Consider the following 27352-nt stretch of genomic DNA (forward strand, 5'->3'; position numbering starts at 1 on the left):
AAATGCAGAAATAATTCTGCATCTGTTTACTCGATTTATCTGCAGTTTAACTACAGGAGCCTGACACAGTCAACCCTGTCTAGAAAACAGTATTTTCTGCATCAATTTGGCAATGTGTGATCAGAATCTCTGATCTCAACTGTGCTTCATACCTGCAGCAACTAAACAAATGATGAGAATGGAGCCTTTTAAAAAATAATCTCAGTTGTAGCTAACTTCTGGACATCCTCCACTAGCTGACGCAAAGCACAAAGGAAAATCCAGTGGAACTCTGGCAGAGTTGAATTCCACTCAGATTTTAATGGAGCCTTAGTTTAGCTCTCCCCAGGGAAAGGAAGAAAAAAATTCCAAGACTCATGGCATTGGAGAAGCAAGAAAGATGGAAAACATCACCACCACAGAAACCCTTAGCCTTCAATACTTCAGTCCACTAAGCTTTTAGAAATTTATGATACAGGAAAAAAAAGCAGCTCCTGCCTTTATTAACCGCTCCCTACCTCTCAAAAACCTCTCAAGCATTAGGAAAAACAAGCCCTATATTATATTCAGACTGCCCTCCCCAAAAGCAACCACTTCAAAAGTGAAAATACAGTAAAACCCACTACAACACAGTTTCAAAATTTTATTCTAACCTAATAACCTTGAGGTTTTTTTTTGTTTGTTTTTTCTCAGAACAAGCCACTTTCCCTTCAAACCAATTCTGTCAAAAGAAGGGGTTGCCTGGCCCATTTCGTTCAGGATTCTCTGCTAACTGTAAAATGCGGGCTAAATAAATGTCTTCTGCAGGTCAATTTTTCAGTTACAAAATTCAGATTTTTGATGAACTGTGTTTGGTGTACGCTGCCAGCTAAAGTATAAATGGCTAAATAAATAAAAACTATTGTTTCTTCAGTATAACTTGGTATTTTGTCTGTAATTTCTTTATTAAAAAACTGTAACAAGATACTTAAAAAAAGGCTAGATACAAAAGAAGTTAAGCTGCTCACGAACATTAAAGTTTTCCAAAATGTATCTTCAATAATCATGATCTTATAAACATTTTACAGTTACCAGAAAGTGCCCAGGCTGAGTTTACATAGTTAGATAACGTAGTACAAGTGTCGGGTTAGAACTGGTAGTGGAACAATCTCCTGACTGTCTGTTCACTGGAACAGGGATACAAAAATGTTGATTGTGAACTATGAAATACTGTGCATTGGCCTCATCTTATGTACAAAAAAACACACTAAAGGTACAGATTACATGCAAAATATTAGTGATGGTATCTGATGTGCCAGAGTTCAATGCAACCAGAACAAAAATTGCAGTGAAAGTGGTTTCATAAGTGGACGATCCCAACTCTGGGATCTGAGCTGTCAGGAACTTTTTACAAGTTCAATATACATGATACACAACTGCAGCCAACCACAAATTAAACACCATAAAAAAGTTAAAATAAAACACAGAACATACTTAATTTTTTATTTCGAAATTCCCTACTCCCTCTATACAAGAACCTTTGCTGAAACACTTTCCACAAAGGCAGCAGTGAATTTTCAGAACATTTTACATATTTTCCCTCAGCAAAAAGATAAATCACAGTGTAAATTATATTGTTCTGCTGTCATCTTTGGCTGGGGTTAGGCCAAGGAGTTATTGACTAGCAAACTGTTGCAATCAGGTATTGCCAGTGCTCCTTTTGCCTTTACGTTACAAATTTAGTACAGGAATGTTTGCATTTAAATCTTTAAAGTACCACCAGGGGTATGACAGCATTAACTTTCATAAACTTTTATAGACAAATGGAAAAATCTACAAAACTTAGCTAGTAATATTACACAGCAATACACACTTTTTATACTCTACACAAAACCAAAATTCTTGGTCTTAATGGCGAGTAACAATTTCTGTTTCAAAATCTGCTTAGAGGAATAGAGTGGGACATAAAGGCGAGAAATGCAAGTGTTTGCTGTAGGAAGATGTTGGTCATCTGGTGGTCTTATTGTGATTGATGGCATAGGCTGGAATCCCTCCTCACTGGCAGGCAATGATGGACTTGATGTCCAGAAGTAAACCTGAAAAAACAGGAGGTGGTATTTAAAATTGTGCTGGACAAGGCTAAAATTTACACTGCATACTGTCCCCAGCTCCATCTGGGAAGATTCTTAACTGCCATCGATATGAAACATACCAGAAATCTCTATCAGGAGCATTAATGACCAAGGAAGAGGAATATAGTACTTGTACAGACAGAAGTCAGCAAGGGAGAACATTGGGTTGTTTTCCCAAGTGTGAAACTTGCAGAGCAGTGTCACTACCAAAGCTTAATCACGGATATTGCTTAACAAATGTGTTCTAAATTTTCTGTTTTATAGATTAGTCCTCATTTCCTTTTAGCAAACTGTAAGGGAAAGATAGTACCTGAAGTGGTAAGAAGTTAAAAGCAAGTAGTTTTAAGAAGCTCATGGACACAGCTTATAAGTCTTGTCTTCCAAAGTGAAACAATCTTACTCTTTCATGCCTCTCATCAGTTATTCCAAAGAGGTTTTGTGAAGAAGGAGATGGTATCATTATTGACATTAACAGAGAGGATACAGGCATTGCCCTCAGGACACACAGAAGTCAAAAGAATAGCTTGATCCAGGAAAAGAAATCACTCTCAAAACCCTACTAGCCCACAACACAGTTGACTAACAAGTTACTCAGCTTAAGAACTACTCGGCAGAGACTGTAAGAATGCTTCTACATTTGTGAACATAGGCAAGGACATTACCACACATACCTCCAGCTGCAAGGTCTAGTATTCACATCAAATGTTTCCAGAAATTAAAGTCTAACCAATCACTACTACTCTGCTCTGCAACCTTACTGTCACATACAAAGTCTCTGTAGGTACAGATACCGAAAAGCAGTAATGATGCAAGACTAATGCCAGTTGTTCTGCATATTTTCACCGAGAAAGGACAACTTACTAGATCTTGTCTTTCTGTCATACTCATCTTCTCAACTATGGACCAAAACCAACGCTTGAACTGCAAAAGCTTCTCAGCATTTTCTCCTATGGGAAATAAATAAAAAATATATATCTATGTAATTCAGTTGGTGTGCTGAACCATAAATACAAGAGCTATTTTACATGTACTGCAAGTTGGATCTCAGCTACAATCTGATACTGGAGACACAGGCTCATTTCAGAATCAATACACGTACTTTTGAATGTAAAGGCTAATTCTGACATACCTCAGTATTTCTCCCACACCTTCCCACCTGAAAAGCCTAATGGAAGCTCAACAGTTTTAAAATCAAAGAAATATTAGACTGCATACATCACATTTGTAGTTTTAACATTAGGTCTGAACTTCCAGAGGGAAAGACGCACTACCAGGAACATAATCCTTTCCTTTAATGCCAAGCGACAGTCAAAAAACATGTGTCTCCCCCCACCCCGCCCCAACTGAAGGTAAACATTTTACAAGGTATGTACTGAACATAGCAGGAATTTTACTACGATTTTCAATGACTTATTAACTGATGTCAAATTTGAAGAGGTGCTTTAAGCTTAATGCTAGTAACTTCACACTCTAAACTCTATTTACTCTACAACTCTGTTTCTGAATGATTAAGTTGTTTCATACCTGATTCATCATTGAAAGAAGTAAAGCTGATTAGCATTTGCACATTTACTTCACCACAGCCATTTACCAGAAGTCTGAAATCTTCTGCTGTCAAATCTTCTAATGAATTCTTTGGAAGCACATCCAGTAGACCCTTCCTCATCGCCTTAAGTGAAAGCCACAAGATTCACATTACAGTCATATCACTTACTGAGAAGTTCCATGTGAAATCCCCTATCAACTCAAAATTTAGTATTCTATTAGCTGTTCTTCTCTTTCAAAGCTTTCCCACCTGAGATACAATTTTCTGAACCAAAGAACTGCACCAGCACGTTAAGCAGCAGAGCGGTACCACCAAGTATTGCAAAACCAGGAATGCTTTGAACTAATGTTTCGCCAGCTGCAGGAGCAGAAGCATCTGCACTCTGTTACTGAGAAGTTCGGATATTTTGCTGAGCTATGAGTTACAAAAAATGCTTATGACATCTTACGTTCACTTTGCTTCTTCAGACACTAATATGACAATTCTGGTTTAAAACTGTAATACGTGTATACATAGATAGTATACATATACACCTTTTATACAGATTATATCCTGTAAAGGTTAAAACTCAATTTTCAAAATGGAAAAATTTGAATAAATTCATTTCAATAAATCCCAAATGAATACAAGTGTTACAGTTTTCAACTCTTATAACAAAGTACTTATTAATTTATGCAGATGTCGAGACCAAGCAAGTTCATTCCAGAAACACGTTCCTTGTGGAAGAATTTTGGACCTAATCTGCAGAGAAGTAATCTATAGTCTGCTCCTATGTCTCAGAACTGCAGCAGGGAACTAGTCAGCAGAAATGGCTAAGTTTAGATTTAGTATCACATGACAGAGTATTTTAAGCACTGGTCTTACATAAAACTATTTACAAAAATATATTACTCTAACTTTCATTTAAGAAAAGCTCCAAAAATTACTCAAACTCAATACAGTCAACTGTTAGGTTTCTTGCCAGACTTAACCAATGAAATCAAGTTTAAAAGTTGTCCTTTCGTTCTAGTACTCAGTACTCTACTACTTGCTCAAAGTACTCAGTCTTCACAGCACTGCAAAAAGAGCTATACAATTACAAAAAACTATTATGTCTTTTAAATCAAGCTGTCATACCTCAAAGAACCTGAGCAACAATACCATAATGAGGGGAAGAATTACCTGACTGAAATCTTATGGATTATTACTTTGGTTTTTAAGAGCACGCTCCACCAAAAACTTACATGCAGAGGCTGTTCTGCTACCACCAACATTCGGTGTTCTGCATATTTCCGGACATATTCATAAACATTCTGAGGAGTGACTGGTATATTTACACCATTGGAAATAAGCTCAACCTATGGCAAAGTAACAAGGACAATTAAAGAAGATGACAAAACTAGATTATTACTACAACAGACACGGTATGTAGATCAGCGATTTACAGCTTAATATTCCTCTAAAAAGTAGTAGTAGAAAATTTTGCTTCTACTACTCCAGGGTAAAACATTAGGGATTCCCAAGGACTGACTCTACTATCCAGGCTTTATGGTATGTTCTACACCACCTTCAAGGAAAAAAAATAAAAAACCACAGTTCAATGGCTAAAGAGAATACATTATTTGGATCTAGAAAGGCTAGAACATTAGCTTTGGGACCTTAGAAGGATCTGGATTATATGCACATGGCAACATGTGCAAATTGTCAAATTCCTGAACTACAAAGATGCAGGTATGTCCATCCTTACCTGCCCTCCACCCTCTTCCTTACACAGGTCTATTGCAAATGCTAAATCCATTGCTGCGAACACTGCATCAGCATCTGTGCTCTGGGAAGCGAGGATAAGCTGCCGGAGGCTTTCATACATAACCGGATCAAAAAAAGCAAAGTCATGCCAGTTCACCTATAAAAAGACACAGATGTTTGAAACATACCTGTTTAAGAATATACTCAAAACTGTGTGACCATTTGAGATGATGGCTGATGGAAGTTGGAAACAATTTGCAGTGCTGCAAAATGCTGAAAGACTGTTCTCCACTGAAGCACATACTGCAGCTACACATTTAAATGGCTGATGTCCTAATAGCCAAATACCACAGCTTCCAGCAATCAGAATAACACCACCTACTTTTTACTGTTTTCTACAGTTCCTCACTTTTTGGTTCATTATCAAGCTGAAAAGTCATCCATTATTTTCTAACTAAATTATTCTTTGATGTGTGATGTGAATACAAGGGAAATCTCTTGGAAGGTATCGGGATATCTAAAGACATATCTTTCTGCCACTAACCCTTTTTGTGAAAGATTATATATATATTGGAAAACTCATTAGATGATCAGCATTGTTTTTAAAGAAAAGGCCAGCAATAACAAACCTTGGTGTAAGTATGTTGCATCAGAAAGAACTTACGATGTTCTTGACTAATGCATGAAATATGCAGCATGTCACTGGTGTTCATTCAGGGGTGAAAAACAGGGGATTTTTGCAAGAAGTTCAAGTAACTAGTGCTCTGAATTAATTTATGCCTGCACAAGACAAAATGTAATTACAATTAAATCCTACGAGTTTTATCAAATATTGAGAAAAGTGGTTTTGGCAAGCTGAGATGCTGTCTAACACCACCCTTTTGAGTCTTCAGCCTCAGAAAGGGGAAAATAAAAGGCGAATTTGCTGTTTCTGAAGGGAATCAAAGGCTAACCTATTGCAAATCTTTCCATCTCAAATACCTTCCAGTAGATTTACTCAGTTCACAATCTAAAATGAAAACCTTGAATTCAATTTAAAAGCATTCTAGCATCTTTACACTTACCAACTCTACCAGTCAACGCAAAACACGTGGGAAAAAGCAGTTATAAAGATGAGATTTTATGTAATTAAAGCAAATTCAAATTTCTATGATCAACTTACCTTTCTGCCAAGAAGAACTTTGATTACGTGTCTATTTAACGTGATAGGACACAGCTCATTCTGCAACAAGCACAATCCCAGGATTCTGAAAATACAAGTTTGATTGTTGTTTCGGTATGACATATTACATTGAGGATTTTTCAGCAAACTTGCATTAAAAAAGTAAAAATACTCTTAATAATCAAGCTTTCCAGCTCCCTCAGTTCACCAAAAAAAAAAAAAAAAAAAAAAAACAGCCACTGTGGGCATATAATCATTTTAAAGATATAATTTCTGCCCTTTCAGATTGTTAAAAAAAAAAAAAAAAGATAAAAAGATTTAACAGGAAGAGAAACCTCAAGCTGAAATGTGCAATTTAACTAATATTGAGCACCAGGTGCCAAATAGAGCACAAAGAATAAAGGAAGTTTTTGCAGCTTGGATCATTGGTACTCTTCCTTGGTATTTCATGTACTCATCATTTAAATTTTGTTCAGTCTAGTACGTTAATGACATACCTGCCGATGTTTCTGAAACAATTCAGCCTTGCTTCTGTGTTTTTACCAGGTCTTGGTGTATAAAACCCTCGTTTTCCAGGTTGGTAGAAAAGTGGTGCGTTATCATCCCCATCATCTGTATCATCTAATTCCATATCCACTACACTGCGGCTGGAACCATGTCGCTTTCTATTTTCCTGTTTTGGAAGTCAGAATAGTAATTAAGAAATCTATTTCTAGCTACCAACCCACATAAGCAAACTCTTTGCTACTAGAGCCAAGGATTCAAGTTTCATTGGTTAAGAAGCCCAATGACATTTCCTGACTGTAATGTTTTATACTTTTGAGTGATTATTGCTTAATCTTTTCAAAGGAAAAGAATCAAGAACAGCTTTACTCAGATAAAAGATAACTGCACAAGATAATTAAGCAGAACTTTGTCTTGCAAGGTAAGAGAAGGCTCCATTCTAGGTTCCAAATGAACTGATATAACGATCTCCAGTAAATTTCTAACTGTGCAACAATACCTTACCTGCACTTTATCTGAAGAGTCTAGCAATCCAAGATCTAGTATACTGTCAGCACCATTCTCCCTTAATGGGGGAAAAGAAAAGAAAGGCAAATGAACATTTAGTTTCACAATAAGGAATGGTCATATTCTGACACCAGACAGATTTGATTTAACCAAAGTCAACAAATCACTTGCCCAGAGAAAAATGTCTGGAAGAAAGCAAGAAGCAAGCTAGATGCACTGGAGTGAGATGTAGCACAGTACAAGTGTCTCGGCCACAAGATCAGTCTTCATCTTTTACAGAACCTTTGATATTTACCTGCCATGTGCAATAATGAGTTCCATAGCTTCATCAACTCTTGCTCTAAGGGAGTCTTCACTCGCTAGTAAGAGAAGCAGCTGAGCAGGAGACAATTCCAACAACATTCCTGTGATTTTACTTGCAAATGCCTGGGGATACAGAATGACACGTCTTATATCCTCCTCCAGTTCTCTCATTTTCAAATACAGCTTTATGAAAGTTTCAGTATTTTAAATATAGAATGCATTGCAAGATACCACATAGGCTAAATGATAAATTATAGAAACTGTAAAATATCTTGAAGAATACAGAAGTGGGCATATATGTTAAAATATTTTCAGGCAAGTTAAACAATAACGGACAGGGAATTTTATTTTTTTAAACTGAAAATAGGCCAAGAACATTTAACATATCATTTAATGTACTAGACAGACAAGACTTACTGGTTGCATTGCTTGCACTCGAGGGTAGAGCCTTTCTCCAAGGGCTTGTCTATGTGCTGGAAGAGGATCGGGGTCATCACTAGGATTTCCTTCTGATGCTGGTCTAAAAGGCCGTGTGTCAATGGAAAGTTGCCTTCTAAAGTCCCTTAAAAGAAGTTAGAGCAGTTTGTACTGATTTCAGAGGAAATACGCAAAATTCTTCTGCAACAGTATCATTGGCACAAGGATTCAAAACAGCATTAATTTTTATGCTAGAAGAGGAGTTGTTTCTCATCGCTGCTTAGAGGGAATGTTTCAGAATGATTCAAAACGAGGCAGTGATTTTAATACTACCAGTATTTTAGATAACGCAATCAGACATGCCACCAATGACAATGCTGTTTGCAAACCACCTCACAAAGTGATGCTAATATACAAGTTTTTATTATTGTTTCTGCAGGAGAGGTTTATGGCATACATTTGAGACAATCTATCAATGGTAAAACAATTTTTAAAGAATTGAAGTACATACTGAATTTCAAGAAATGACCTCATAAATTGTTCCCGAAACTGAGAAAGACAGACACCTTAAATTTAAGTAGAATTATCTTTCCTCTAGATCATTCTATCTGACAAAGGCAATCTGAATTCTATCTGAATAAGGCAATCATTCTATCTGACAAACCAGCTCCAACAAATGAAAAATATATCACTTACCTATCTCTATCTCTCCGAGAACCAGCCCGTAAGCCACTACTTCTCCGCATTTCTCTCTCTCGCTCTCTTTCCCGATCTCTCTCCCCCCTATTTCGCAATCTCTGCATCAGACCTAAAGGAGGAAAAAAACTCATAACCATGAACTTCTTTATACTTCTCTCCCCAAAAGCAGTGTCAGTGTAAGGAGGACACAGCTTGAAAGACATCAATGAGACAGAACCATTTAACTTAAACTAGTGATCTACGTTCAACCACGCTTATGAAAGGAACCTGTAGTGTTTGTACAAACTTACAAATGCAAAAATAATTCTAAAATTTTTATACAGTTTCAAAAAGCATTTAAAATTATTTGTGACAAGCCAGATGGAACAGTCATATAAAACATACGCACTTGCTGCCTAAAATCTTGATGGTAATTACCTACTGGAGAGGCAGATGCTAAAAAGAACTAAGAACTTTTGAAAGAAGAGTCTGTTTTAAGAAAAAAACACCACAATTTCCTTGCCTCAGAGAACTAACATACACAGTTTTCAAAGTTCCCATGCAGACTTAGCAATAAAAAAAATCCCTGAAGTGAGACAACAGCAAATGTTTTAATGCGAGATAAATCCAACACTTATGAATATTATCTGGAGATTAACTGCTGCATATCACTTACTTGTATGGGTACCCTTGTTGGCATTCTGAATGCAATCTAGATTTGGCAGTTTCTCATTTGACAGAAAAGCCTGTGCAATGGCAGTGTAAAAGCTTCGTGCTACACCGCTGCCTTCTCCCGGCTCATCCTTAAAAGTAACTTTTACTCTGTGCACAGCCATTGGAGTGGTAGCACACCTGCGACCAAAATGATTGTTGAGCTGCCTCATGGTCTGCTGAATTAGAAGGTCTCTGTCTCGATCAACCTATTAAAAAACACAAAGAAATTTGTTCTTTATCGCCCACGATATCAACAGAATTTCAACTTCACAAGAAAGTTTCTGGACACTTCTGCACAGCCTCAGAAAACGCTCATTAGAATATGGAAAAACTACACAGTAATCATAGCACAGCTTATACGGTAAGGTTTAAGAACATTGGCCTGCAGACTCTGAAGCACATATTCTCCTATCAAGTTACTGCAACGTTTGATAGTTCAGCTTTTAATTAAGATAAATTTGGAAGAAAAACTAACATTTTTTACCTCCAACGTTAAATCCCTGGATTGCTGGTTTCTAAGTTTTTCCATCTCCCTGCGGAATTTTGATTCCTTTACTTCAAAGCCACCTAATTCAGTAAGGATCTTAAACAAAAAATAAAAAATAAAAAAAAATCAGAATAAGGGAGGTTCACAGTTTAGGTGGAAAAGGAATTGTCCTTAAACTGGAAAATACATACCGAGCCAGGCTCTGCTCCAACATCTTCCATGAATACTCTACCAAACAACTCTAAAGAAAGGCGCCAACGTCCCAGCAACATGTCGTGAGATATAACCATGCCCATGAAGCTACACTGTGGCCTGAGAGAGGGAGAATAAAGAAATTAACTTTGGACATATATGGCATAGTTCTACTTTTACCTACCCTCTTGCCTCCAAGTAAGTTATTTATTTGGAAACAACTTGACTATGCAGGACATCACTGTACTATAAAGTTAGGTGTAGAGGTCAAATGTCCATGTTAATTACTTGATTACAAGTCAAGCAAGACATTGAAGTATTCCATGGGTCACTGACAAACACAGATAAAAAACAATACACTTTAAATAACAAAACCTGGAAACTACAGCAAGATAACCTGATTATAAATTCTCTTGAGATGTCTAGGATTTCCAGCTACTGTGCAGCGTTAACCAATACCACTTGGCTTAAAATATAAACAATTCTATACACTGACCTCAATCTTATAACCCCCTAGAGTCTGGTCGATTAAAAATGGCTTTTGCCTACTAAGCTAATCAGTTACTAAGTATTAGTATACGAAGGAACTTGTAACTTGATTTGCATTTGGAATGGTCACAGAACAGTAAGTAGGGAACTTGGCATCCGTTGTGTTTCAGCTGAAACACAAGTCTTGCTTCCACAGAGTAACTGCTCCGAAAACAAGCAACCTCAGTGCTATGTGGGATCCACCATTACAGGGCTCTAACTGCATAAAATGTGGTCAGTATCACCTGCCACAGATGGCAAGCTGTTAACTGCTATTTTTAACTCAGTTACCGAAGAAGTCATAGCATGTCTGCAGAAGGAAGTTAGGTAAAGGATTTCTACTGGCTTGCACAGGCTTCAAGACTGATCAACTGTTCGTTTTAAAAGCTTCCAAAGACAAACAACACTTTCCAACTAAATAAAGCTACCCATCTTAATTTAAAAAAATGTTTTAGTCCCAAATATCCTTTTATCAGCTCAGCAATACTTCATCCAGTAATTTTTAAATCCAGCTACCTGAAAGATGTGAGAGGTGGCCCTTCACTTTCTGTCAGTCCTATCTCTGCCAACAAGCTGCTTTTCAGTTGTGCTGCAAGATCATGAGCGGAAGGCCCTGGCTTTGAACTCTCAGATTCTTCTGTAGGTACATTTTGTTCCTCCCCTTCTTTCTTTTGTCTATTTTGCATGCTCATAACGTTTTTTAGGTTGGCAGCATAAGACATTTTAGTTGGAAGAACCTAAACGAGGAAAAGCAAAACTTAATTACAGATTAATCAAAACAGACTAGAAGGCTTTCTCAGGATATATGTAGTTCCTAAAACACACAAAAAAGAGTACTATAATTGCTCTGATAAACACAATATCAATGGCTTCAGCAAACAGGAAAAACAATTTTCTAGTTTTGAGTTTGTATTTCATACACTTGACTTGTCCACAGACCAAACATTAAATGGCAAACCTACTGAGCACGGTAATATTTGTTATCATGATTATAACATTTGTATTTCAAAATTAACTCATGTTGTATAGCAGACTTCAAAAAGTATTACTTGAAATATGCTACGTCAGTAACTATAAAAATTCCTACATTAAAAAAATTAAAAATTAAAGTTTTTGCACTTACTGTGCTTTTGAATTATCTTTTTTTTTAAAAGCTACTTAAAACTTTCTGTGAAAAATTGAAGTGTCTCTTAAGGAATGAAGGTACTAGCTTAAGTTATCCCCACTGTATAAAATAATCAAACTTTTAGATCTACCTCAAGGCAGTTTCTATCCACTGTAACTTCCATCAGGCATTTCCCGCTGTTGGCAGAAGATGAATACAGACCCTGGCTTGGTCGGCCAAAGAGATCTTCTTTGCGAGCATTGGGCTGAAAATGAACAAAAGCATTCTGGGTAAATAATATATTTCAGTTAGAAACGAAAAAGCAAACTGCAGTTATCTTTCAGAACACCATCGCTGGTGGCACCTGTAATAGATGGGGCTGGTCTGCCAGGGGGATGGCTTCTGCCAGAGGAACCTCAAAAGGATTGGGTGGAATGCAGCCAAGGAACGTCATGGAGTCTGATCGTCTGAAAAATGGATGGTTTTGGCCGGTCTCTGCTGGGAGGGAATCATCATCTTTGTCGTTGAGTGTAGCACCTAAACACCAGAGAAGATTTCACCTTAATTTTCAGTTATAAAAGCAAAGGATTTAAACTATCAACAGTTATTAAGCTCCTCTCTTAGCTATCTTACTGAAGGAACAGGAATGCAAACCACCCCTCTACAGATTTAGCAGTTCTACAGCAAGCTTCTTCAAACCTTCTACTTTTATTAAGTCGCTTAGTTGACACTTTTATTCTTTTTACTGTAGCAAGTTTTAATGAATGTGCACTGCTATACTATATCTACTTCATACAGAGTACACATTCTATTGTTTTCAGCAGTATCTTCAACAGATCAAAACCACCACAGTTTAGCTCAGATTCTAATTTTAAATTCTGCCATTGTGCAGAACAATAAGGGCACAAACTCTGCAGGTTAGAGAGAAAGCAAATGAAAAGAGGGGCCCACAATGAAAACAAGCAATGGCAGGACAAATCTGGTAAAATAATAATGGTATGAAAGTCTTTCATAGCTAGACTTTAGTAAGGACATCTTTCCATTGTCTTAACGTATGCAAATAACAAACACTTATTCAAAGCCTCAGCTAACTAATGGGAAAAAACATTGTGAAAGTATTGTAATTTAGCATATGATAGAAGTGTTTCTGTATACAAACTTTGATTGGTATCATCATCATTTTCATGTTCTGAATCTTCATTGTCAAGACCCAGCTCCAAAAGTTCACGAGTTCTAAAAGAAAGAAAAAAAAGCATTTACAGCAGTTGCAATCAATAAAATCAACAGTATAATCAGTAAATATACTTGCAAGCTATACATCGTAAGAACTATAAAGTCACTGGTGAACAGGCAGGTATTTTCCATTGGGAGGTGGCATTCAAAGCTGTAGAGTCCTTCTCATTACATAGTCACTACACTGCTCAGGCAGTTACCCCTAAATGCATTAGGCCACCCACCAAGGTTGATCTAAAGAGTTAAAGCTTCAGTCAGCAATGGGTATATTTATTTTTAAAGACCATATCAGTACCAAACAATCTAGGAACTCTGAATTAGGGGAGGAGTTATATAACTGAATACTGTTCTAAAATTCACTGGTGTAGAATATGCTTGATCCTGTAATTTCGTATGATCAGATTTTAAAATGTAAGTCTGAGCTATGCATTAGAGAAATAGATTTCACTTTATTATAGTATCACAAACTTTGATTGTTTTTATTTGTGGCAGTGTACGCCAAATATGTTCTGGAATTAGATGAAAACCAATAAAAACATTTCATGCAGGCTCTACTCAAATGTCATCTAACAGAAGCAAGGGACTTCATTTTAATGTGAACCACTCACTTTTAAATGTGAAAGTCTAAGCATTCGTAGCTTAAGCATTTCATGAGAACTTAGTTCTTTGGTGAAGTTATTTGACAGATTTCAGTACACGAATTTTTGGGAACAAAGAAGATTCCAGAAGTATGTTACTGCCTGGAAAAGGTTTAAAGCCACAGCTCCAACTACTCAACTCAGCCTGCACCAAAACTCGGATCAGTTACTGCATTAAACCACTACCACTTCTGAGGAAACTACTGTTTCTAACAATAACCTCTGGTATACATTTTGAGGTTCTAACAGGCCTTACATTACAAGATATATTGAGAGTAACATCTGAACTAAGGCAGCAGTCCAGTATATCTTAAATATTGATCACTCATGTTTTACAATTGCTAAATTTGTAGGGAAAATGAACAGTTCTGTGTTGTTTTTGATTTGTGACACTGAAAATCAGGGGCAGGGATAAGCAAAGACTTGCATTTATCTACCTGCTGGCTATGACTACTCAGGTACTTCACCTCCAAACTTAGTAAGTAGAAATAGTTGGCATAGACTACCAACACATGGGTATGCATGTGATCATTAATCACCACTTCATATCAAAGGACATTCTAAAAAAAACTTAGAAAGAAATGCTGGCATACCTTGTAAAATGCTATCGTTGAGGCAATGTAGCTTTCAACTTAATGACATTTTCTGTTATCAGTTTCCCTACCGTGCTTCAGGTAATGAGGTTAAGACTTAAGTACCCCAAACATGTGGAAAAAAAAATCAAACTACTGTGCTCACCATACCAAATTTTTAAGTTTTCTCTTATGCCATTTCTAGCACGTTTAACAGATTTCTAACTTAGTCATTATTATGTTAAACACGAGGAACAGACTGCATTTTTCAGCTGATAACTTGTCTTTAGTACATCTGTTAGAGGCACTGCCATGCAATGAGGTTTTTGGTTCTGAGTCAGACTTAATACCTTTTCCGTTCCAGCTGAGGAGTATCCAATGTTGTCTGTTGATTCATTGCCTTAATCCAATAAATAAGCGCTTGAAAAACGTATGCTACATGCTTTAGTGAACAGACATCTAGAACAGGAAGGACATCTGAGTGCTCATCATTGTGCGAACGCATCAAAGACAGTGCGTAGTTCAGGAAATCACCACGTGCTGACATCATTCCCTGACGAGCACTGAGTAAAGTAGCACGCCTAGTGAGAGAAAAGAATTGAACACAGAGATTTGGCATCCTTTACTATTATTCTCCACATTTGAAATATAGACATGAAATACAAAACTGTGTGATAGTAAGAGCAATGACCATGATTTCACATTTTTCTGTGTAAATGCAGCTGAGGTGCAATATATTACAAAGAGGTAATACCGGAGATAAAACTACTACATCAGAATAAACCAAGTAGCAGCAACAATACAGGAAGGCACCATTAATCAAAACAGTAACTATGCTGCTGCATTACAGAATTAAATAGAACTAGTACTTCATACACCATGCAATAATTAAATTGTTTTCATACCTTCTTCCCTCGAGTGTTCTTAAGCTAGCTTCCTCACGAGCTGTCATCCTTTCCCTTCTGGCGGAGTTCTGAGAAGCATGCAGAGGATGATTTGGATGCCCAGGATCACCCGCGGATGCTAATGCAGAACCATAACGCAGCTGTGCTTCTGTAGAGTCCATGATACTAACCATCCAATTCCAAGTAGGAATAAGCTTTTCTTCTACATAATTCTACAGAAAATGAGATTTAATGAGTTTTGCAAACAACAGAACCAGATGATAGAATGCAATCTCAACACAAGCCTTCACCACTACTTTTACAGTTATGTATGATTTCCCACAAAGAGACTCTAAAAATCCCACTCAAGAATGACCAACAAACAATTTCTGAAAGCTTTACGGGGACACCTGATTTACTGTAGTGGTGTGCAGTTCTCTTCACTTACTACCTTGGTGTTTCTGTAAAGCATCCTCACGATCCCTCCCTCATTTTTAGGCACCTCTTCTACTCCTCACCTTATATCCACATTGCAACTCCCAGATAGCACATTTTGTTTTTTTTGGCCTAATTCCTAACTTTTTGGTAGCTTTAACAGCCCTCATCCCAATATGGTGTCCTCTATCCTTCACCACTTGCAACTTCAGCAAAAAGGACATAATTTTCTATGCAGATCTCAATTTCAACTGCATACAAAAATTCCTCTTTTAGCTCAGTCTTTTCCTTATTTAGTTCCAATATTAGCTCTGTAGCCTCATTTCCTTGCTATTTGCTAACTCCACTGATTTGGTTTTTGATCCAACACTAGCCAACTTTCTTCATTCTTTTCTATTCTGGTCTTTAAAAATCTCAATAATTTTATGATTCTACCTAAAAAAATCCTAATAACACTGAGATTATGCTGATGCACGAAGTTTGTATGTTCTTACCTGCAAGTTAACAGCATCTTGGTAAGTCAGCTTCACTGCAGCTGGAATCTGAGAATACACTAAATGATTGTACTTGGGAATCAGACCCATGAGGTCAGATATCTGCCGTATCACTATGCTGTATGCTCTTGCTAAACTGCTTGCAGATGTTAAATAGCTGCTTGCATTGCTGGCTTCAAGTGCTGCAGCTGCTGCTGCAGCGCTCGTACTGATGGTACCGCTCCGACGCAGGTTGGATGGGTCGATGTAAATCAAGCCCGCTGAACTCGCTAAATATAAAAGAATGACATTAATGAATTTAAGCTTTGCTAAACATTTTATGTATTGACAGATATCATGAACATTTCTAGTAAAAACCCTTGTAAATATTAGTGACATCACATCTATAGCAAGTAAAAAGTCACTACATAAAAAAAACGTGACTAGCTACTGCAAGCATATTCGCAACATCTTAAGAACTAGACTGGATCCTTCCTTTTGTTAAACTCAAAACCAGTACTAGAACAGTCAAGATACATCATTGCTGTCTTTCTAGAACAAATATGTAACATTTCCTCCTTAAGAGAACAAATGAAAAGAGAGGAGGGAGCAAAGCCACAAGTTAATTGACTGTCATGCATGCATTTTACTCAGACTTGCCTGCTGGGGCTGACGTACTAGAAGGAGCAGTGCTAGTGGTTCTCTGGTTTTGGGTGTTGCGTACAGCCCACTGCATAGAACGAGGAGCTTGGGCAGCACCATTGGCGTGAGAGCTATTTGTGGTTCGCTCCAGAGGCTCATCAAGCATAAAGGTCTCCTGTTCTATGTCATCGCTCTGACTGCTGCTGCTATCCGAGTCACTGGAGTCATTTGATTGAGAGTCATCTTCAGAAAAAAATGCTGGAACACTACTAGCTCCTGTCAAAGAAAATAAGCAATAAACAGTAATTGACAATTGCAGTCATATACATGCATGGATTTATCATACAACTGTTATAAAAACGTTTTCATAAGAAAAAAATTACACATTATAAAAACGTTCACATACCACTATCACAAATTTTCAATCCTTATGACATACTGCATATTTTCCAAAATCAGTTTCACACACAAACAAAAAAAAAAAGCACTAAGACTATTTGCATTTCAAAAGACAAATGAAGAAATAATCTGATTTTTAAAGTGTTCACTGATTCTGCCCCCTGTCAGTGAGCTCTAAAAACTGGGCTTCCAGACAACAGTACAGCATTTGTTTTCAAAAGCCTTTAAATGACTGATCAGGTTTCACGTTTTGCTTTAAACCATAGCTAGCTTCTGCACTAAAAATGAGTGAAAACATTTCACTGCACTTCACAGGAGTGCTAAATAATCTTTAGCTAACACATGCAGAAGCTCTGTAAGAGCAGAGAAGATGGCTCTCACTTTAGCACAGCTTCTGCAAAAAGCCTGCATAGTTCCTTCTAATTATAGGCAAAGAAACAACAGGAAATATTGGAAGACAGAGGTGTGAGGGAAGAAGCTGGTTGAAGAAGCAAAAAAAGGAAAAGATTGAGGGAAAGGTATTTGTTATAAAAATGTCATGATCAGGTAATTCTCACTCTGCTCCATTTAATTGTGAAGTAAATCATTTCTCCAGTGTGTCTCTGAAGTGTTGGATACAGTCCAGCTCCAAAGGCAAAGAATAACATTTTTGTAGCTGAAACCAGTCCTGCCCCTATCAAAGCTAAACCACTAATACGTTTCTTTTTCCTGTACAATTTAATCCTAATACCTGAACGGCTGGATTAAACATGAGATGATGTAGCATACCTGCTTCTGAGCCAGCAGTAGCTGCAGTGACAACACTTCTGCGCCCGCTAGCATTGTCCTGATTACTGTGGTTACTCTCACTGTCACTTTCGGTTTCAGCAGCAGCTAGTAAATCCAACTCCATATCACTGCCTACAAAAACAATATAAAAAAACTCATGTTTAAAAACAGAGAAAAACAGAGTGGCTGTAGTAGCTCATAAAAGACATTAAACTAAACCCAGAGCCCCTGACTGTAGCAGAAACTAAAAGACATACAGGGAAAGGACATAAAAGCAGTGCAAATCTGAAGCAATATGTGTAGCTTTCTCCTTGTTTTTCAGCAGTTAGCTACCCCTGACCTTCTCACTTAGCCCTGTGCATATACATTCAGTACCCACACTGAAAATTAAGGCTTGAAGGATTAGCTGCTCAAACCAAAAAACCCCATAGCTATTTGTGCATTTGTATGAGAAAAATTAACCACATGCTATTTCAAGTGAATATCCAAGGAATATTTGTGTGTTTTTTTTTTTTTTTAAAATCTATTTAAAAATACAGGTTCTATTCAGTTTTAAATTTTTAGAATTAATATTCCAAGTACTCAGCAAGTGAATGAACATATTTCCTGTCCTGTAAATGAGCTGACTGGAAACATAAGCCACAGACAAAGAGTAGAAGGTAATTTTATTTAAATCATACTTTTGGACGATCTAATCCCAAAGAGACGAGAGAAGTCACATTAAGAGCAAGAATTTCCAAAAGTAATGGATGAATTGTGGCTATTAAAAATTGATCCATAATTCCATATTTCATGAGTGGTTTGAAAACTTGTTCACCACGGTTCAGATCCTTTTTGAAAGCACATCTACCATAACTGCTATTCTATCATTAGTCATCTAAGAGCTATGCTACTTTTCAATAGTCCGGTTTACAACAGAAACTGTCAATATTCTGTCAACAGTAGCAATTACAAAAGGCAAAAATCTGATATGTTAACATCTAACAAGTTTTTTTTTAATCTTTGATACTTTAATATTTTCTCCTTGTGCAAAAACAAAAGTAACTCGTGACAGGGAGGTACACCGTAATCTCTAATTTTACCCATCTTGCTTCTATGATGTGTAACCCTAACCCCTTTGATTCTCTGTTTATGCTCTCAAATCATGATCATTGATGACTCTGAAGATCCCTTCTGGTTTTGATGCAGTTAGTTCCTCCAATCAGTAATATGCGCAATGCACATTATACATACCATCTTCATCATGCTCATCATGCTGTCCTTCTGCTTCAGCATTTTCTTCACCATGTTCTTCCTGCTCATCATGATGGTCTTCTTCACCAGCTACCCCCTCAACCACCTCAACCTGGAAAGAGGTATTTTAATTTTATACCAAAATAATTTCTATATCAAAGATCTGTGTGTTTTCAAAAGGAAAGTATAAAATTTCATGTAAAACACTAACAAACAAGAAGACATATCTAAGAAAAAAATCCCACGAATGAAAGACAGCTTTGGACATCAGATTTTAATGCTGAAAGAGTAAAGCTGAACAAAGCCTAGAAGTAGTTTCTAAATTTGGAAGCGCTTCATCCTGGTAGAAGTCCCTCTAGTAACCATATGTTGAAAGGCCATTTTAATAAAAGGGAGTTATAATAAAGTGTAAGATTACATATAAAGGAGACTACAGATGTATTTATTGTATTTTAAGTCATACTGTTATTCAAATGCTTTGTACACACTTTGTATACTCTCAAGTAACTAAACGCTGTTGGAAACAACATAGTTTTGTATTCAAAGCTCTGTGAAAACAAAATGCTTGTGGAATTATGGACTCCATGGAGTATTACTGTGCTTGTAAAGGGTAGTTGAGTATCTTCTGAAAGCTAGAGACCTTGACGCATGAGTTTTTGGCTTTGAAATTAAAGCATGTGCTAATGCATTAGGTCCCACACTGAGGGGAAGAAAGAAAGGGAGAAAAAGAAAACTGACCTCTTCCACATCTGCTGAAACAATATCATCTTGTTCTTCATCCCTGCCACGAACTGGCTGTGACTGGCTGATTCGTCTTTGCTGAGGATTCCTTATGATGTACGATGACTGAGACTGACTAGAACTTAAAAAACGGAAAAACAGGAAGAGGTTATAACAAAAAAGCATTAATTAAGAAAGGAAAAAGCATCAGTTCAGATCCTTTTTAAAAGGAAACCTAAAAGCATGAAATGCCTAGACTGAAACAACCAGACTGAAGAAAGACTTTTGCAAGTTTATCATGAAACTAAGATCAGCTTCTTTTTCCTAGATGGGTGGGTAGTAGGCAGAATAACTCACTGATAGCAAAGCTCACATGAAATGGTAGATCAGCACAACTAGACCACTGAAAATCTGTAAAGACCTTCAGAACTTGTAAGAGTAACTCAGTGCTTCATGTGTAAATACTTCCAAAGTCAGTAGATCACTTACATTCAATTGAAAGCTAGCAAAAAAATTTTTTTTGCTATTTCTCAGAGGTATAGAGTAGAAAGCAAGAAGAAACGGACGTGAGTTAGAACAAGAAGAAATTCACGTTATGCCAGAATAAAAGAGAAGGAAAAGGGAAATAAAAAAAAATTAAGACATTTTTTAAAAAGATTTCACAGTGAGTGTGGTCACCAATCCAAAAAGGTTACACCAAAACATTGTGGAATCTAAGTCCTTGGAGAGATTTTGCATCTAAATGGACAAGGGCCTGAGTGACCTGACAAAAACTTGAACGGGGATCTATAGGGACATGGGGATACAGGGAGAAGGGGACAGGGTGATGACCTCTGGATATCACTGTCAACCTAAATTAGGTAAGAAATCTGTCAGTAGGAACGTATTTCCAAAATACTTGCCCAGAATAAGCAGCTTTTTCTACTAATGAAAAGTTAATAAACACAAATCAAAACAACAACAAAAACAAAGAACAAAACCCATCTTTAACAGACTTTGAAAAGAATAAATAGTGAGCTTTTACCTGCTAGACTGGTCAGATGATGGTCTTGGCGGTAGAGGCTCCACAGAAAACAGTTCTTCACTTCCCTGCATGGCATCTATGCTGGTGCTAGCGAGAGTAAAGGGTGCTGTAGGACGTGCAATTCCCATCCTGACTGGAATAATTAAGGATTCTGCTACATTGCACAACTCTTCGACAGCATAGGGCAATAATGCCTGGAATACACGTTTACATTTTCCAATTGGCTGTGGAATAAAATTGCTAGGGAAAAGATAAGGAAAAATAAAGGTAAGTACATCTTCAATATGAATATAACACATTTTTCAAACAATCCTATCTTCAGTATGTACATAGACGTGTATATAGCAGCAATACGAGGAACTACTGAAGTCAGTTAAAAACGTTCAGTAATTTAAAAGACTAAGGATGAATATCTAAATCTACAAATAATAAACAGATAAAGATTGTATTTTTGACTAACATAATAAAAAACCTACTTCCCAAAACCCTCAGAGAAGTTCAGCGTCTATCTTAAGAAATTAAAACTTCACAAGCTACACACAATACCAGCAGCTATTGTGCAATCTTGAGGCACGTACATTTCAATACAACACTGCCGACAGACTGCACCTTAGTTCTTATGTTCCTGCCTATTACTGATGAGTATCAACTCATTTATTGAGAGAATTAACAGAAAAGCAAACAACCAAAACAATCCCCTCCTATCCTCCATACTTACTTTTTCTTTTTGGACGAAGCCATTTCCACGCTAAGAATGACAAACACTCTTGCCACAGAACGCAGGAATCTCATCGTAACAGCAATCGCTTCTTCTCTACGTCCTGGTGTATACTTGTTTTGCAATTCTTTTACCAGAGTACCCAGTAAAGTATCTAAAAGCTACAGAAACAGATTATTACAACCCAATAATAGCATGTAATTTAGAAGCATGAAACAGACCAAATTAAGATTCAAAAAAAAAAACAAAAAAAAAAACAGAGCACAGTCATAACAGTGTAACTTCAGAAAAAAAAACACAGTTAATTTGAAGTTATTCTCAAATTAGTCTCACAGTGTATCACCCCAAATACATTAGAATATCCCATTATATCACAGAGAGTTTGTAAGAAAGATGGAAAAAGACTTTTACCAGGGCATGTGACAGGACGATGAGCAACAGTTTTAAGCTGAAAAAAGGTACATTTAGATGGTATATAGCAAAGGAATTTTTCACAATGAAGGTGGTAAGACTGGAACAGGATGCCCAGAGATGTTGCTGATGCCCCATCCCTGGAACTGTTCAAAGTTGGGTGGGTCTTTGAGTAACGTTATCTAGTGAAAGATGTCTCTGCATAGCAGGGGAATGGACTAGATGATCTTCAAGGTTCCCTGCCAAGCCATACCATTCTATGACTATTCAGAAGTCAATGTAAAACGTGGCTAAGTGTGCTTACCAAAATGTCTGCTGTACACTTGACAATAAGGCAATGCGTAAAACAGTCCAAGCGAATAGTTCCACTTTGCTGATTAAGGTAAACTTGTTCTTCAGGCAAGAGATGGCCTATCCTGCTGCTTGCACTAAGACTTAGAAAAAAACAAAAAGAAATTAAATTTTATGTAAGTCAGCAGGTCTCAAACGTCAAATCAAACTTTACATTGTCGACTATTTGTAGATACACACGGGTCTTTATTTTCCTGGGAGCCGAACATGATCATAGACTTCAGTGCATTCCAGTCTTGCAGAACACGTTCCAAAGCAAGCTGAGCAAATCGAGGAGGTTCTAAATCGTGATCAGGCATATCAGAATCTAAAGAGATAAAAAAAGCAATACGAGGAAGAGGTATTGAAATTTTGCCATTTATTATAAAATACCATTTCTTTCAGTGAAAGGGCTCTTACCTTCAGGATTTGCAGTTTTACGATTACGATCTTCCCTAATTCTAGGTGGTCTGTATTGGCAGTGTTCCACAGTTTGCCTGGCAACTGTCTGTACTAAAAATAGGAGGAGATGTTCTCCCCTGTAATGAAAAATTGATTAGTGGAGATACTGTACACCACATATTTTAAGCAATAAAGATTATTCTGCTCTAGTCACTGCACATATGAACTTACCTGCTATTTGGCATAGTAACAAGATTTGTGGTGGTAAGCAGGCGGTAAAGGAGATCAAGGCGAGCAGATTTCTGTCCTGCAATTAGTGTTTTACACTTGCACTTCTCCCAGCAATCACAGTAAGCTGTGGGGGATGTTCGTTTCAGCCTATAAGAAAGAGAAAAAGTGAGCTGCAAACACTGTTCATTAACACACCAAGTATTTTCTACGCAGGCTGTAGGTGTTATTGTAGACATTAAGATTCCTGCTAGAATTTTGTTAATTATATTATTATATTACACCAAGATGTAGCTTAAAAGAGAAATGCATTTTTACAACACTACACTTGACATTTGTCATTCTTGTTTCCTACACTCACTTCACGAGAGCAGTTTCACTGTAGAGCTTTTCATAGTGCCTTAAAGCTCATCCAAGAAAGTATATTTTTCCCCCAAAATAGCCTCCAGCCAAAGTTAAGTTGAAGTTCCTTTCTACATGCAGTAAAACCTCAATAATTGTCAAAATGCTGAGAATGTCTTTATAATTGTATTTGTTAGCTTACTAGAGCAAGGACGTTAATGCAGTAACATTTACATGCAGTAACAGTGGTACAAAACTTCTGCAGCTTCAAAACTTTGGCCAGGTCGATCAGAGACATCTTGACTGTTCATTTGACTTTTAGCTCACTTCTCCCTTTATTACAGTTGATCTAAGAGATGAATACATGTATACTACACTTCTTTATGGAAGTTTACAAGAATAATCCATCATTGGCAATCAAGGGCTTCAGAAAACTTTTGGAGGTGCCCAAAATGAAGCATATTCTTCTCAGATTATTACACACTTAAGGGTGTTAGACTTACTCAGTTACTCTGAATTCTATAAAGTGAAAATTACGAGATGGCTGCATGTTATTCTTTCAATTCAGATCCATAAAATAAATCTTACAGAGCAGAAGAAAAATATATTTAAAATATTCAGATATTAGAGAACAGAAGATCAGTAATATATTTTAATCAAGGGAAAAAAAGAACCAAAACCAATCACCAGTAAAGAAACAAAGCTACAAGACTGATTTGATTATAAGAAACAGAACACAATACTTACTTGCAGTCATGTCCTTTGTGACAGACCCTTGCACATTCTGTGCAACAACAAAGAGATTCTAACAGGCCACATGTTCGGCATTCAAATATATCCTAAAAAAGTTAAGAGTATTATACGGAGGTTTTCCTTTATGTACTTTTTATCTCAGAGCATTGTGTTAAAATTGCACTTTTTAAAACTGATGCCTTCACTTAGAAGTCAGTCGATTCTAGAAAGTGAAACTGTTGCTAATTTTAATATTCGCTGTTTTCTAAGAGTTATTTCCATCAAAATTTTTGCCAAAGTTAGTGAGGTGAAAACCACACCCATTAACAGCAATATTCTGACCAACACTGCCTGCCTTAAGAGTAAGGAACAGTGACAATATTAGACAAGTTACAAAAATTAAAAACTACTTCAATTACTCAAAAATTGGATCACTAGACTAACATAATACATGATTGAAAAATATTACTTAAAAAGGAAAAAAGCCTTACTTGGTTAATATGTTCTGCACCAGTCCAGGTAAAGCTGCATGTATCATTACAACATAAAACATACAAGGGAGAGTCATCCGGATTTGTACCAGAAGGACAAACCATTCCCATAAACACATCATCTTCTTTTTCACTTGAAGTTGCTTCAGCTAGAAGAAAAGAATGTCAGTGTTTAAAAAGAAAAAAAACACAGAAACAACCAACAAAATCCATACTTGACAGAAGAATCACAGGGTAAGTTTCAATGAATTCTTCACTTTTTTTTTTTTTTTTGAAAACCTTGTATGTCACATCACAGGTAATTGTTCCAGAAGCTGCTGCCAGCTCCTGACCAAAAAATAACCTTGAACAATCTTCCTCTAGTTTTAAATTCACTTGCATTCTAATCAATTCAATGAATCACCAACGTTGAAAGAGTCATCAAGTATATGTTTGCATAAAAGTCACTTTAGTAACATCATCTAGTTTGGCCTACTGATCTGTTTCCCTCCAGTTCAAATACATAAGTTCAATGTGATACCTGTGTACCACTGGAAAGTGGAACCTTAAATCACTAAGGATTGTAAAGCACAAAAGCAGTAATATTCACATAAATCTTTCATAATACATACACTACAAATAAGGGTGACACTCTGTAACAGATTTCCAAAACGTGCAGCAGTATACTTTACTATTTTGTAAAGACATGTGTAGCACCAACACCTGTTCCTCAAACCCATGTACTACTGCATACAAAGAATGAATCTATGTGATTCATTCTATGTGATGAATGTAATGAACCTGAATGCATGCTAATGCCAAATTTTTGAAAAAACAATACACTAATAATTAGTGAAACTGATGTACCTTTAGCAATTTTCTGTGCAGTTTCTAGAATTGTAATTGCAGCAGGATACGCCCGGCCACTGACTGCTGACATAAATGGTGTCATGCCTCTTGCATCCCTAGTGGGGAAGAAAAAGAAAAGTCAAAACACTGACCCTTTATGTTTATTTTTTTCAACAGGAGAGGTAGGAAGCATACAAAAACTTAACACTGCTAACCTTGTGCAAACTGAAATACCAGGGAGTGATTAAGCACTTTTACTCATTTTACTTCTGTACATGATACAAAAGCTGCCAACTTTCTAACATTCTCCATCTTAGCTGATGTGACTCTAAATTAAACTTTTTAAAAAGGTTTCTATACAATAAATTGCATTATGTAACATTAAAAAGAATAATGAAAATTGATTTGAAAACTTACTTGGCTGACAGCAATTCTCGAAGATAAGGTTGTAAAACAACACTATCACACAGCAATTTCAGTATGAAATGAGCATTTGCCTTCCGATCTTTTGATTCCACTACAGATGGTTCAGTAGAAGGCCCTATAATGAGAAAATGAAAATGCAGAGAAACTGTTTTCCCTCAAAAAAATGACTACCTATTAAAAACAAATAATTCAATGTTTCACTTCAGTGATTCATCAGTAGGACTATTCAGCAGTTTGTTAGCTGCTGCAACATTTCACTGAAATACTGTAAATTGCAGTTCCAAATTACATTCCGAAATACAGGCAGTAAGATCAATTTCATACTGATCACCAAATTTTTATGCTTCTCATTCCTCAGGTAAAAATTATTTTATGTAAAACTTCAGGTACTCTGCGCCCTCATGAAATTCTGCTTCGATCCAATCTTCATTTGGTTAGAAGTGTTTGCATATGTAGAAAGTCTGTGCAAACAAAGATGTCTTTTCAGATCGTTTTGCTTCTAAAGCATAATCAGATAAGCAGCGGGTCCTCACCTGGTATCGTGGAGGTGCTCGGTCCTTGGCCGGTGCCAGTCGCTGCTGTGGTAAGAGATCCCACAGCGGGGGCCAGGATAAAATCAATGTCACCATCTTTCAGTAAACAGAACAGCAGGATGTATATCAATATATAAAGACATCCCTAACAACATGCTCTTTCTGCAGCGTCTAACACACTGCAAGCTTTCTGTTTAATGGGTACTCTTTCCTACAAACGGAAACATTCCTAGACTAGCATCCATGGAAGCAACACTATAAAGCATACTTCACGGAAGTCTGACACCAGCATAAGACAGGCAGACACGGGATTAAAAAAAGAGCTTTTAAGCCTTCAGTGAACTCTTAAAGCACGCCTTGCTATCTCAGTGACATTAAATGTTTCAGTCTCACAGTCAAGTCTAAGCAATTTACCTTAAAAGTCACTGGTTTCTTCATTAAATCTCTTCTTATATTACAGTCTAACTTGATACAACAGTAGACTTACCCGGATCCATTGCAGGAGGATCGGGAACCCAGCTGGGAGGAGCTATTGGTGGAGAAACTGGGTCCTGGTGATCACTGGATGAAGCACCAGCTTCGTGTCTGCCCAACCCAGCAGCTCTCAAGGATCTTCTCATCATTTCCCTTAATCTCAAACTGAATAAAAATAAACAAAATAAAAAGGTAAAAATACAAACTCATTTTCATGTATAATTAGGACATCTTAAAGCTGACTTTCAAACTGAAAAACAAAACCAAACTTCTTGTTTACATTTTTCTTCATCATTGTGTAGAACGAGCAAAGAGGTATTTTTCATTCCTGTATTCCATTTTGTTATAACAGGATATACCAGCCATGGAAGAAAAGGCAGTCAGTCATCGACTAATCGAGATGGGTTTGAGCCAAAAACACATCTACTTTTTCCTCCTCAGCACTGCCTGTTGCAGGG

General features: G+C 36.9%; 1 protein-coding gene across 17 annotated transcripts in view; it reads right to left on the reverse strand.

Annotated features, from left to right (window-relative positions):
- Positions 1–897: 897 nt before the first annotated feature.
- The window catches only part of UBR5 (ubiquitin protein ligase E3 component n-recognin 5), an 80548-nt gene continuing 54093 nt past the window's right edge, over positions 898–27352 (reverse strand). For 6 of the 17 annotated variants that reach the window (XM_084510585.1, XM_084510586.1, XM_084510584.1 and 3 more), the window contains 37 exons: positions 26908–27059; positions 26421–26516; positions 25879–26002; positions 25480–25577; positions 24634–24782; positions 24158–24249; positions 23072–23218; positions 22859–22977; positions 22640–22766; positions 22413–22542; positions 21698–21858; positions 20980–21219; positions 19974–20097; positions 19236–19347; positions 18003–18134; positions 16850–17111; positions 16215–16479; positions 15307–15518; positions 14752–14982; positions 13118–13191; positions 12323–12495; positions 12110–12244; positions 11370–11590; positions 10325–10445; positions 10122–10229; positions 9609–9852; positions 8951–9062; positions 8255–8399; positions 7830–7960; positions 7532–7592; positions 7021–7196; positions 6524–6608; positions 5363–5518; positions 4860–4973; positions 3615–3759; positions 2952–3037; positions 898–2054 (listed from right to left, as the gene is read on the reverse strand). In XM_084510585.1, coding sequence (XP_084366711.1) covers positions 1842–2054; positions 2952–3037; positions 3615–3759; positions 4860–4973; positions 5363–5518; positions 6524–6608; positions 7021–7196; positions 7532–7592; positions 7830–7960; positions 8255–8399; positions 8951–9062; positions 9609–9852; positions 10122–10229; positions 10325–10445; positions 11370–11590; positions 12110–12244; positions 12323–12495; positions 13118–13191; positions 14752–14982; positions 15307–15518; positions 16215–16479; positions 16850–17111; positions 18003–18134; positions 19236–19347; positions 19974–20097; positions 20980–21219; positions 21698–21858; positions 22413–22542; positions 22640–22766; positions 22859–22977; positions 23072–23218; positions 24158–24249; positions 24634–24782; positions 25480–25577; positions 25879–26002; positions 26421–26516; positions 26908–27059 — 5473 coding nt within the window. In that variant the 3' untranslated portion in view covers positions 898–1841. Of the gene's footprint in view, positions 2055–2951; positions 3038–3614; positions 3760–4859; positions 4974–5362; positions 5519–6523; positions 6609–7020; positions 7197–7531; positions 7593–7829; positions 7961–8254; positions 8400–8950; positions 9063–9608; positions 9853–10121; positions 10230–10324; positions 10446–11369; positions 11591–12109; positions 12245–12322; positions 12496–13117; positions 13192–14751; positions 14983–15306; positions 15519–16214; positions 16484–16849; positions 17112–18002; positions 18135–19235; positions 19348–19973; positions 20098–20979; positions 21220–21697; positions 21859–22412; positions 22543–22639; positions 22767–22858; positions 22978–23071; positions 23219–24157; positions 24250–24633; positions 24783–25479; positions 25578–25878; positions 26003–26420; positions 26517–26907; positions 27060–27352 lie in introns of all 17 variants that reach the window. The other 11 variants (XM_084510587.1, XM_084510581.1, XM_084510588.1 and 8 more) reach the window with 9 other exon arrangements.

The sequence above is a fragment of the Aythya ferina genome, assembly GCF_964211825.1.
Source record: "Aythya ferina genome assembly, chromosome: 2".
Classification (NCBI taxonomy): domain Eukaryota; kingdom Metazoa; phylum Chordata; class Aves; order Anseriformes; family Anatidae; genus Aythya; species Aythya ferina.